Genomic DNA, 13243 nt, shown 5'->3' on the forward strand with positions numbered 1-13243 from the left:
GATCACATTTTAGGATGAATATCTGACACTGGGATCATTATTCGTTTTCAGGACATTTACTACAAATTATAATTTTTTTCCTATTTAAATCTTATAAAAAAAAGTTAAAAAATATTCCAATCCACCCTAAATAACCCCATCCCCCACCACTAATAAAAGTCTTATAACCCGTTAGTATAGACTGATCAGGGGAGAAGGTGGGAAGGTGACACATCTCCAAAATTAAGAGAATGTTCCGGCCCAAAAAGTGGGTGGAACGTTCTGCCTCTGAAAGGGTTAATCTACATTTCCACACTATATATGTGTGTATCATCATCTGCTGGAGATAAAAGACATCACAGTGACTATGGAAGAAGAGGACGGACATGACGGGGGGTTACTGGGTGTAAATAGAAAATAAGATCTTATTACCTCCTCTGTTGCTTCTTCCAGCAATGTCTTCTCTCTACTTCCCCTGACTGACCTCTCACCCGGAACTTCCTCTCTGTCCCTGAACTCACTTCCTGTCTTCCATAGAGACTTCCTGTCTATGTAAAAGTGAGATCACTATCTTGTGGAGCTCAGAGGAACTGCAGCCCTAAGAAGCATCTCATAGGGGGTTATTTACTAAAGGCAAATCCACTTTGCACTGCAAGTGCATTTGAAAGTGCACTAAAAGTGCACTTGGAAGTGCTGTCGCTGTAGATCCGAGGGGGATATGCAAGGAAAATAAAAAACAGCATTTTAGCTTGCACATGATGGGATGATAAAATCAGCAGAGCTTCCACTCATTTTAGATCTATCCCTTAGATTTAGAGCGACTGCACTTCCAAGTACACTTGCAGTGCAAAGTGGAGTTTCCTTTCGTAAATAAGCCCCATAGTGTGAACACGGCCTTTGTGTGTATATGTACTTTTTATCCTTATCCACTTCAGCCCCGGAAAAATTGACCCCCTTCCTGACCGAGCCATTTTTTGAGATACGGCACTGAATCACTTTAACCGACAATTGTGCGGTCATCCGATGTTATATTCATAATTGACGCCCTTTTTTTTGCCACAAACAGAGCTTTCTTTTGGTGATATTTGATCACCTCTGTGATTTTAATTTTTTGCGCTATAAACAAAAAAAGACAATTTTGAAAAAAACACTATGGGGGTTATTTATGAAAGGCAAATCCATTTTGCATTGAAAGTGCACTTGGAAGGGCATTCGCTCTAAATCTAATGCCGCGTACACACGATCGGAATTCCGGACAGAAAAAGACAGATGAGAGCTTTTCATCGGAAAATGTGACCGTGTTTATGCTCTATCGGAATTTAGCTGTCCAAATTCCTGCCAGCCAAAAATTTATAGCATGTTCTCAAATTTCCCGACGAAAAAACTTTCTATTGGTAATTCCGATCGTGTGTATGCAATTCCGACATGCCAAAAATCACGCATGCTCAGATTCAACTACGAGACAGAAGCTATTGGCTACTGGCTATTGAACTTCCATTTTCTAGTCGCGTCGTACGTGTTGTACGTCACCGCGTTATAAACAATCGGAATTTGGTGTGACCGTGTGTAGGCAAGACAGCTTGAGCCGAATTCCATTGGAAATTCCATCGGGAAAACCATCAGAGATTTTTCCGACGAGAATTCCGATCGTGTGTACGCGGCATAAAGGGTAGATCTGAAATGAATGGAAGCTCTACTGATTTTTTCATCCAATCATGTGCAAGCTAAAATGCTGTTTTTTATTTTCCTTCCATGTCCCCCTCGGATCTACAGTGACTTTACTTTCAAGTGCACTTTCAGTGAAAAGTGGATTTTCCTTTAGTAAATAACCCCCTATATCTTTTACTTTTTCCTATAATAAATATCCCAATATTTTTTTTTTTTAAACTAATTTTCTCCTCAGTTTATGCCGATATGTAATTTTCTACATATTTTTGTTAAAAAAAAAAAGGCACTATGCCTATATTGATTGGTTTGCGCAAAAGTTATAGTGCCTACAAAATAGGTTATTGATTTATATTTTTATAATTATTTTTTTTTTTACTAGTAATGGCGGCGATCTGCAATTTTTATCGGGACTGCGCCATTGCGGCAGACAGATCGGACACTTTTGATACTTTTTTGAAACCATTGACATTTACACAGTGATCGGTGCTATAAATAGCCACTGATAGCAGTATAAATGTCACTGGCAGGGAAGGGGTTAACACTAGGGGGCGATCAAGGGGTTAAATGTGTTCCCTCACTGTGTGTTCTAACTGTGGGGGAATGGGACTGAGTGGGGGAGGAGACCGATTGTTGTTCCTGTATACTAGAACACACGATCTGTCTCCTCTCCCCTGACAGGACATGCATTTGTGTGTTTACACATAGATCCACATTTCTGCTCTGTCACGAGCGATTGTGGGTATGCCCAGCAGACATCGTGGCCACCGGGGCAAGCGCATCAGCTTCCCAGTGATGCGGCGGGCACACCCACGTGCCCCCTGTATCCCTTAAAGTGGGCACTGTAAAGCTACGCCGGGGAGCCATTCTGCCGCCGTCAAACGATGGTAGGCAGTTGGCATGTAGTTATAGATGGGGTCATCTCCACTCCCACCAAGGGGGATAGAGATATATTACTGTCTAGTCCACCCTTTCTCAGCCAGGGTTCCTCCAAAGGTTTCTAGGGGTTTCTTGAGCCATAAGCAATTTCTGTAAATAATAATGGTCTAGAACTAGATGAGGGTGCGTTTCCCTGCACACCAAAGGCCACTTAACTAAAACCTAAACTTTATTGTAAATCATAAAAGGTATGTAAATGACCATCTGTCTCTCCTCCCATCTATTGGCCACATATAAAAATGTGATGAACAGAAAAAGATAAAGTATGCCAGTAAATAATGTCTTACTGAAGATATGGGCGATCTGTCTTCTGCCCTATGAAATGATCTCTCAGATATGTAATACGGGTACAACTCATCCATGTGGACACAAATAACCACTGATGGACAAGCCCCATATATCACAATAGACACAAAAAAAAAACTTCTCTCTTAATCAAGACTGCAGTGACACAAGGCATGAGGTGAAATACTCCTTGTATATATACCTCGGGGGGTCTATGTGATCTTTTGGCAATTTTAAGTGTAATGCCGCGTACACACGATCGGAAATTCGGCCAGCAAAAGACTGATGAGAGCTTTTAGTCAGAAAATGCGACCGCGTGTATGCTCCATCGGACTTTTGCTGGCCAAATTTCAGCCAGCAAAAGATTGAGAGCACGTTCTCCATTTTTCGGTTGAGAAACGTTCCGAACGGAAATTCCGATCGTCTGTAACAATTCCGACGTGCAAAATTCATACGCATGCTCGGAAACAATTCGATGCATGCTCGGAAGCATTGAACTTCATTTTCTTGGCTTGTCGTACTGTTGATTCGGTGAGGCGCAACTGCGTGGGCACGTGCGCGCTGTTGTGCGCACAGCATGATTCCCCCTGGCGGGCCTATAAAATGCAGCTTTGTTTCTTGTTTCATTGCTGGTGTGTCTTTTCAGCTTCCAGTGTTCCCGTTCCTAGCCTGTGTACCTGTGTCTGCCTGTTGTGACCCGGGTTGACTTGACCACTCCTGAATCTCTCCAGAACCTGACCCTCGGCTTGCTTTAAGGACTTCTCTACTTGCTTGATCTCCGTGTTTGACCCTCTGCTTCCTTCTGGACTTTGCTTCTGTCTGACCCTTGTGCCTAATCCTCGGCCTGCTCCACAGACACCTCTACTGCTTGACCATCGTGTATGACCCTGGCTTGCTTGTTCCACCTCCAGGGGTATTGTTCACTCAACTGCAAGGGAAGCCGCTCTCAGCAATTCTGCCTTGGTGAGTACCTGACAGTACAAACCAGCCATGTCAGAGGCCAACAGAGCCGGTTCTCCCCTTGAGGCTCTCTGCCAGCAGGTTTCAGCTCTTAACCAGGCTGTTCAGAGGCTCCAAGATGGCTACTTCCAAATTAAAGGCTGCCTCCAACACTTGACTACTTCTCCAGGCCCTTCAGACACCATGTCAGCATCAGCCAGCGGGACATCCTCCCCACAAGGTCAAGTCAACCCAGCTCCCGCAGTCATAATGACCCTCCATGAATCCAGGGTCCCCACGCTGGAATGATTTTACAGGAACCGAGAGAAATTCAGGGCTTTCAAAAATGCATGCCTGTTGTATTTAGCCCTCCAACCCAGGACTTTTCATTCCTAATCTGTGATGAACCGCAATCTTGGGCTCACAACCTCCTTGAGCAGAAGAGTTCCCTTCTCAACTCTGTGGAAACCTTCTTTGATTTGATGGCCCAACTATATGATGACCCACAACACACAGCCAAGGCCGAATCCATCCTGCACACCCGAACCCAGGGAAAGAGACCCATGGAAGATTATACCATGGAATTTCGAAAATGGTCTGGAGACACCAACTGGGTCAGGGTGGATATCGCCTGGGTCTTTCTGAAACACTAAAAGATGAACTGGCGTGCTCGCTTCGGCAGCACATATACTAAAATTGGAACGATACACAGAAGATTAGCATGGTCCCTGCGCAAGGATGACACGCAAATTTGTGAATATTTTTTTTCTGGACTCGGGTATTTGAATGGTACAATCACATATATGATAAGACACTACTGGCCGTCCCAAAGATTTCTCTCCTTTCTATATTGCCCGGGTCTATAAAATCGCAAAAACAAATCCTACTCCATTTTTTCATGTCCTCAGCGAGATAACTCATACTCTCATATTGGAAAACAAATGTCACTCCTCCCTTGTCACGATGGGTTTCTACCATGAATGACATCATGAGGATGGAGAAGATGATAGCCCTTGATAATGATACGTATGTTAAATATACAATGCTATGGTCTGTCTGGCTCCGCTTCTCAACAACTCTGACACCCTAATGAACATGCTGTCGAGCCAGCAGAAAACTTCTTAATGAGAATCTTACCCCTGAGGCTCACTACCCATTGCAATCACTGACCCGCTATCTTAGACTTTAACATTTGCTCCCGCTGGGGCAGTGGTCGCCAGTCCTGTCCTCAGGGCCCACTGACAGACCGGGTTTGCAGGATAACTGAAATACATCCCAGGTGATGTCAGTTGCTGCTCAGTGGTTACAGTGTTCTGGTCTGCATCTCCCCACGGTGGTACATAAGGCCTGGCCCGTTGGTAGGCCCAAGGGGGTGGGTTTGATAGCAGCTTCTCTGCTCTCTTCCAACCCTTCACACCATCCCTCTCCTTTCATATCTATATGTCCCCCCGACAAATTCCCTTTCCCCTTCCTCTATTTCTTTTTCTTCCCCCTTTTCTTACCCTTTCTCTGCTCTTTCCTTTTTTTATTCTATACAACTTACAAGTATTAAATTACGTTATGAACACAGAGAATTGTTAACCAGAATCAACTGATGTACCAGAAGACAGTCTTTGTTCCCGGCTTGACCATACCAGTACACAGGAGCCAAGCTGTGGGCGATAGTCATTAGGCTGACTCCTTATATATATTGGTCTGTAACTGTCCATGGATTGTGTTTTTCTCATGTTGTTCACTGTCTTTTATATGAAACATATTTTCAACACTAAGGCCGCGTACACACGGGCGGACTGTTCGCCCAACTTAGTTCGTCAGACAATCCGACAAACAGTCCGCTCAAAATTTGCATGAACGGACTTGACCACACACGATGAGCAGACAGTACGCTGAAGGCGTGCGCAATGACGTGAACGGCACGTACGACGGGACGAGAAATTCGACGTCCAATACACTGCAATGCAACCTTCGCCATGTAAATCCTTTCTGAGCATGCGCCAAACTTAGTCTGTCGAACGAGCCTACACACGAGCGGACTGTCCGCTGAAACCAAGTTTGGGCGGACAGTCTTACGGAAATTCCGAAAAACTTTGTTCGTCAGACTGTCCGCTGAAACAGTCCGCTGAAGCCCACACACGAGCGGACTGTCCGCTGAAACACTGTTCAGCGGACAAAGTTGGGCGAACAGTCCGCCCGTGTGTACGCGGCATAAAAGATGAACTGGCTTGGGTGGATACTCCTGCCTCACTGGAAGACCTGATCCAGCTAGCCACCAAACTCGACAGACGCTTACGAGAGCGTCACTCTGAACGTTTCCAGTCGTCAAGACCAACCTGGATGCTACCACGGGTTCCTCCTGTTCCTTCACCTTCCGCGGTCCCTTCTACCTCCTCTGACAGCAAGCCCATGCAACTGGGTCTAGTCCGGTCTCTGCTCACCCCTAATGAAAGACTCTGCCAGCGCCAAGCTAACCTTTGCCTGTACTGTGGGGAAGCAGGTAATTTCTTACACAACTGCCCCGTGAGACCTAGTAAGTTCAACCCAATCTCATCTTGTCCTCCCGGTCTCATTACAGGTGGCGGAAGAGGAGGTTTGGCTGCTGGCCTTCATCCAATCATCCTGGGGCTCCCATGGCAGGCCCATGATTCTCAGATCAATTGGAACAAGAAAGAAATTCTATTCTCCTCCGTGTATTGCTCTGAGCATTGCCTTTTGCCAGTCTCCAACAGAACTGCCTCTTGTTTAGCCATACATCCGGTACCAGATAACCTCCAGCATGTCCCTTCAGCATATCACAAATTCCTGGACATTTTTGTGATACAGTTTGCCACCTCATCGGCCTTATGATTGCCCCATTGATGTACCCGGTTCCGAGATCCCTTTCTGCAGCATTTTTCCTCTGTCGAAGACCGAATTGGAAGCCCTCCACTCCTACATCGACGAGAATCTTGAAAAGGGATTCATCCATCCTTCCTCTTCCCAAGCTGGAGCAGGTATCTTCTTCATCGAAAAGAAGGATGAATCTCTGAGGCCTTGTGTGGACTATAGGGAGCTCAATAAAATTACTATCAAGAACAGATACCTGCTCCCTCTCATCCCTAAACTTTTCCAATATCTCCGGACCGCTCAAATATTTACCAAACTAGATCTATGGGGAGCATACAACCTTGTTCGGATACATGACGGAGACGAATGGAAGACAACCTTCAGGTCCAGGTTTGGGTACTTCGAATATTTAGTGATGGCTTTTGGGCTTTCTGGCTATGTTTCAACACCTGGTCAACGACATCTTCCGTGAGTACCTAGATAACTTTGTGATTGTTTATCTTGATGACATCTTGATCTTTTCCACCACAGAACTACATCAAACCCATGTGAAGAAGGTACACTCAATGCTCATACCATCCAGTTCCTCGAATTCATCATCTCTACTGGACCCACAAAATGTTAAAGCCATCCAGGAGTGGCCAGCCCCTCGGATAAAAAGGGGATTCAGCGATTCGTTGGCTTCGCCAATTTTTATTGCAGATTCATTAAAGGGTTCTCTTCAATCATTTCTCTCATCACCCAACTGACCCACCAGCAGGCTAAATTCCAATGGTCCCAGGAAGCCCAGGAGGCTTTCAATTAATTAAAGAGACTTTTCATGTCGGCTCCTATACTTCAACATCCAAATCTAGTCTTGCCTTATGTACTAGAAGTGGATGCCTTGGAGTCTGCAACTGGAGCAATCCTGTCCCAAAGAAGTGGCCCAAAGGCACTTCTCCACCCAGTAATACGGGTGGCCCTAGCAATCAGGCACATAACAAGCTTATAAATAAAGTACAGAAATAAAATGAACAATACAATAAGTATCAACAGTATGGCTATATCTTTCAACCATGAGAACATTCCTCCAAATCCAAAATTCCCACTACCGAAAGGACTCCATGTTTTAGCAATGTCCCTAGCTTCCTGTTGCCGCTTGCCTAATTCTTTTTGGTGTTGTGCAAAAATATCATAATAATCGGGTATTTCAACAGATGTGTTGTGTATCCATGTGCAACATTCATAATCCTCTGTAACCTCACATAACCCAGTAAGAGCAGCACTCAGGTGTGCCATTAAGGAGGGGGTAAAGTTTAGATCTACTGCCATTAGGGGAATTCTATCAGTGCCAGGATGGAGTTTACTACATATCCAACATTTTTCATAACCAGACTTCCGGGCATAGCTATATTTAAATTTTAATAAAAGTATCATATCAGTGAAACGAACTTCCTTATTTTCTTCTTCTTTTGTATATCTCTCTTATGTCTTATATGTGTATGATTAGATTGATTCTGAGGTGACTCACATACGCCTTTTAAGGCTACCAAGTCCTCTGGATGATATATACAGTTAGTTCTGACCCTGGTGGGTAGGAACACAATCGGAGTGATCGGGAACAGAAAGCAGAAAGCTTTCCCAGAAGTGTGTGGTGAAATAAGTGAGGTCATCTTTTTCAGAGACGTGACCACCTTGTTCACTCACTATTCGAGGATTTTCACTACTCTCTTGGCCTCCTCTGTCTTTGCCTTTCTATAAGTCATAGGCTCCGGTGTGTCAGAGTGACATATGATCAGCTGTGTCCAATCTAAGCTAATCACATCGTAACCAGGAAGTGTCGGTTATCGTCTTTCCTTTATTCATGCTGACAAGGTGCGAGTAGAGGAGAACCGATCAGGGGATCTCCTGATAGGAGGGGGGATCTACACTGATATTCAGCATTTATTATCAGTACAGGCCCATCAGCGATGATCGCCAGTGATGCCAATCAGTGCCCACCAGGTATCCTGTCAGTACCTCCTCATCAGTGTCACCCATCAGTGCTGCATATTAATGCCTCATCAGTGAAGGAGAAAACTTACTTATTTACAAAATAACAGAAACAAAGAAAAAAACTTTTATTTTCTGAATTTTATATCTTTTTTTTATTTGTAGCACAAAACATAAAAAATCACAGTGATGATCAAATGCCACCAAAAGAAAGCTCTACTTGTGGGAAAAATTATAAAAATGTCATTCGGGTGCAGTGTTACATGACGGCACAATTGTCATTCAAAGTGTGACAGAGCTGAAAGATGAAAATTGTCCTGGGCAGGAAGGGGGTGAAAGTGTCCGGTATTGAAGGGGTTAAACATGTGGGCAAAAACCAACAAACCAGCTCTGGCAGTGAAAGGGTTAAAGGATAAGACCACCTTCGTGAAGATGTTACATGTTTCTGTTCCTGCAGCGGCTCAGCGATCCGAGTCCTCTGTGTGACAGCAGTGCGGGGAGAACTTCCCCGTACCGGCTGTCACTTTATGAAAATAATGCGGCCGTGCCATTCATTCACAGAGTTCTGTCCTTTGCCAATGTTGGCTTGTAGTTTGTGGGCTTTTCAAAAATGTCCACACGCCTGGAACTGTTTCTTACATGAAGATCAGCCATGGAGTATATCTGAGGTGTATATCAGGGTGTGCTTTTTCCCCACATGAGAGCTGTGATGTCCAGCAACATTCATATAGAAGACATTTCCCGCACTCAAGGCACTAATACACTTTGAGGGTTGTGTGGGATCCCCGATGTACAGGAAGACAGGACTTCATTGAGGAACAATTCCCTCACTCAGGACAGGAAAGTGACTTCTCCCCTGTGTGAGATCTCTGATTTGTCTAAAGATTGGACTTCTGTGAAAAACATTTCCCGCACTCAGGACAGAAATACGGCTTCTTCCCTATGGGAGATCTCTGATGAGTTGAAAGATCGGACTTCAGTGAGAAACAATTCCCTTACTCAGGACAGGAATACAGCTTCTCCCCTGTGTGAGATCTCTGATGTGTGAAAAGATGGGACTTCTGTGAAAAACATTTCCCACATTCAGGACAGGAGTATGGCTTTTTCCCCGTGTGAGATCTCTGATGTGTAGAAAGATGGGACTTCTGTGAAAAACATTTCCCGCACTCAGGACAGGAATATGGCTTCTCTCCCGTGTGAGATCTCTGATGTGTGGAAAGACTGGCCTTCTGTGAAAAACATTTTCCGCACTCAGGACAGGAATATGGCTTCTCCCCCGTGTGAGATCTCTGATGTGTGTAAAGATATGACTTCACTGAAAAACATTTTCCGCACTCAAGACAGGAATACGGCTTTTCCCCTGTGTGAGATCGCTGATGTATGACAAGTTCTGATTTTTGTATAAAGCATTTCCCACACTCAGGACAGGAATGCAACTTCTCCCCGGTGTGAGATCTCTGATGTTTGTAAAGATCGGACTTCAGTGAAAAACATTTCCCACACTCAAGACAGGAATATGGCTTCTCACCCGTGTGAGATCTCTGATGTGTGTAAAGATTGGACTTCATTGAAAAACATTTCCCACACTCAGGACAGGAATACGGCATCTGCCCTGTGTGAGATCTCTGATGTTTGTAAAGATATGACTTTGCTGAAAAACATTTCAGGCATTCAGAACAGGAATACGGCTTCTCCCCTGTGTGAGATCTCTGATGTATGACAAGGTCTGATTTTTGTATAAACCATTTCCCACACTCAGGACACAAATGTGGCTTCTCCCCCATGTGGGATCTTTTATGCACATTAAAATGTGATTTAGAATGGAAGCATTTCCCGCACTCAGGACAGGAATACGGTTTCTCCCCCGTGTGAGATCTTATATGCACAATCAGATAGTATTTAGAATGGAAACACTTCCCGCACTCAGTACAGGAAAAGCTCTTCTCTGTTGGAAGGACGGCACCGTCCCTCACAGTCTGAGGTTCCTCAGGATAAGAGGAATACGATGGTCCATCTACACTGTGTGGTGCCGGATGGACATTTGAGGTAGTCGGGTTTTCTCCTGGACTATACTGTGTGATGTCCTCATCTTCTACTTTACAGTCTGGAGACAAAGTGAGACAATCCTCTGAGGTTTTCCTCATCTCCCGTCCATCTACTAAAATAGAAATACAAAGATTATTACTAGACATGAGCTGATTGGTTCCCCTAAACGAGGACTCCGCCCACATCAGGCAGCTTTGTCTCTGAGGATCTCACAATTCCCCCCTCAAGGTAACTAGTAAATGGGTCCTCTGATCTCCTACCAGATCATTTCTTTATTCATGGACCTTAGTCAGAGAGTGAGGAAACAACGAGAACTGTCTTTTATAGGAGTGACAGTGATGAGGGGATTGTAGGACGAGTGTCTCCACCCACGCATGGGGCAGAAGATCCAAGATACTTGCCTAGGTCAAATAACGCCTATGTTGAAAATTAACATTTTGCTGCCAGCTGATCCCCAGAATCTCTATAAATCCAGTCTAGATACATAAATTGTATCGGCAGCACAGAGAAGGAAGATTATCGGAGAGAAATCCAGGAATACAGGACGGGGAACACAGCTCAGGAAAGTGACCAGGGGATTACAAAAACAGCAGAAAGAGGGTGCTGGGGTCAGTGTGATAATAAAAGCAAGTAACACTTTATTCAGATACACTTACAATAAAAGTATCTTGCAAGCTGCACACAGGGTGGATGTGGATCACCAATCAAGCAGTCAGCAGTCACAAGGGTAAAAAGTTTAGCCTGAAGAAGGAGACGGCGCCTCATAAATGCGTTGCAGCCCACCCCCATCCTTATTTGGCCTCTTGCCTCATGCCTTGTGACGGCTGACTGCTTGATTGGTGATCCACATCCACCCTGTGTGCAGTTTGCAAGATACATTTATGTAAGTGTATCTGAATAAAGTGTTACTTGCTTTTACTATCACACTGACCGCAGCACCCTCTTTCTGCTGTTTTGGTTTGTCTGAGGGAACTCCCATTTCCTGCTGAGGAGCTACCGGTGACTGTGTGTGCAATCCCCATCCACCTGAGGATCCATCCGTCCTGTGCCTTTCTCCTTGATATCCCTTACTACTATGGACTTTATGGACTAATTCTTAGTAATTAATTTTGGGTATATCTTGTTGTTTCCACCCTCTCTGTTATTGATACCTTATAGCTGCCACTGAGTGCTGACTCACACACTACCTGACAGTTCTGTTGTGTGATACATTGCAGGGGATTACAGGCTGATATCACCCAGCCCCCGCCCTACTCTGGACCAATCAGTGAGCAGTATGGGTGGAGGAATGTATTTAGTGTTAATGACCCACCTGTGCTGATCTCTGTAGGAGTGTCCTCCTCTATAAATGTCCCCGTTATTCCATCCTCCTCCATAGACTGCTGATCATCCCTCACATACCTCTCTTCTTCTTCTGATTTCACCTCAAATTCTATATCCATTGGATCTCCACTCTAAACCAAGAAAATGAGAGAGAATATCATCTGTAAGATATAAGCTCACATAAAAAAAATCCTCCATAAGTCCATGTTCTAGATCAGAGTTCTCCAAACTTTCAAAGCAAGGGGCCAGTTTTTTGTTCTTCAGACTAAGGCTGGGTTCACACTGCTGCGTTGCGAATTTACCACGATTTTACCACGAATTTACCGCGATTGCGTTTGAAATTTGCCTTGCGAATTCTTCATGTGTCCTTGCGAATTTACTGCGAATTACAAAATACATTGCGAATTGGGAGTGGAATGCGATTATATGACTATCCAATAGTAAAAGAGCTGTGTCACTTCCTGTTCTCTTCCTGGTTTTTGTGTAGTCTGAGGAGAAGAGTGGAGAAGAGCGTTTGTGTAGTGTGAGGAGAAGAGTGAAGAGCATTTGTGTAGTTCGTCAGCATGTATCAACAGTCATTACCTTTGCTTATGGCAGCAGTAGTAACTGCTACTGCTGCTGTCATGTTAAAGAAAAAAGCCAGGTTGAGGAGGAGGAGGATGATGCTGACACGTCGAAGATTCTGGGTTCACCCTGTAATTGCAAATAGGGAGGAGAGAGGCCAGTTCCATCTCATCTACAATGATCTACATGTGCATAATGACAAGTTTTTTAACTACACCCGTATGTCTGTGAGCAGGTGAGTAAAATTCCTTCTACCACCCTACCTACCTCCCCTCTGTTTCCCTCCCCATGCTATCCCTAACCAAAACCCTAACCAGAATCCTAACCCTAACTGTAATTCTAACCCTAACACTAACCCTAATCTGAACAATAACTGGAAGGGTTCAGATTAGAGTCACGGTTCAGATTAGGGTTCAGATTAGGATTATGGTTCAGATTAGGGTTCAGATTAGAATAAGGGTTCAGATTAGGCTTCAGATTAGGATTAAAGTCCACATTAGGGTTCAGATTAGGATTAGGGTTCTGATTAGGGTTCAAATTAGGGTTAGGGTTCAGATTAGGGTTAGGGTTGAGATTAGGGTCACGGTTCAGATTAGGGATAGGGTTAAGATTAGGGTTCAGATTAGGGTTACAGTTCAGATTAGGGTCTCAGATTAGGATTAGGGTTCAGATAAGGATTCAGATTAGGCTTCAGATTAGGATTAGAGTC

At 44.4% G+C, this 13243-nt stretch overlaps 3 protein-coding genes and 1 non-coding gene across 4 annotated transcripts in view; 2 read left to right on the forward strand and 2 right to left on the reverse strand.

The window, feature by feature from the left end:
* LOC143986899 (uncharacterized) overlaps positions 1 to 13243 on the reverse strand; it is a 549767-nt gene that overhangs the window by 471470 nt on the left and 65054 nt on the right. The gene's annotated exons all lie outside the window — the stretch shown is intronic.
* Positions 1 to 13243, forward strand: part of LOC143989561 (uncharacterized) — a 470483-nt gene that overhangs the window by 170118 nt on the left and 287122 nt on the right. The window lies entirely within an intron of this gene.
* LOC143990684 (U6 spliceosomal RNA) lies at positions 4474 to 4575 on the forward strand. The gene has a single exon (XR_013277406.1). It is a non-coding gene; the product is annotated as a U6 spliceosomal RNA (small nuclear RNA).
* On the reverse strand, positions 8772 to 10988 carry LOC143989737 (uncharacterized). The gene has a single exon (XM_077490010.1). It carries the CDS (start codon positions 10830 to 10832, stop codon positions 9597 to 9599), a length of 1236 nt encoding a protein of 411 aa, XP_077346136.1. The 5' UTR covers positions 10833 to 10988; the 3' UTR covers positions 8772 to 9596.

The sequence above is a fragment of the Lithobates pipiens genome, unplaced genomic scaffold (assembly GCF_037356315.1).
Source record: "Lithobates pipiens isolate NorthernLeopardFrog02 unplaced genomic scaffold, aLitPip1_a1.2 Scaffold_18, whole genome shotgun sequence".
NCBI lineage: Eukaryota > Metazoa > Chordata > Amphibia > Anura > Ranidae > Lithobates > Lithobates pipiens.

Excerpts from the sequence above, each read along its gene's own strand:
- LOC143989737 (XM_077490010.1), bottom strand. The coding sequence starts at position 10,832 with ATGTGGGCGGAGTCCTCGTTTAGGGGAACCAATCAGCTCATGTCTAGT.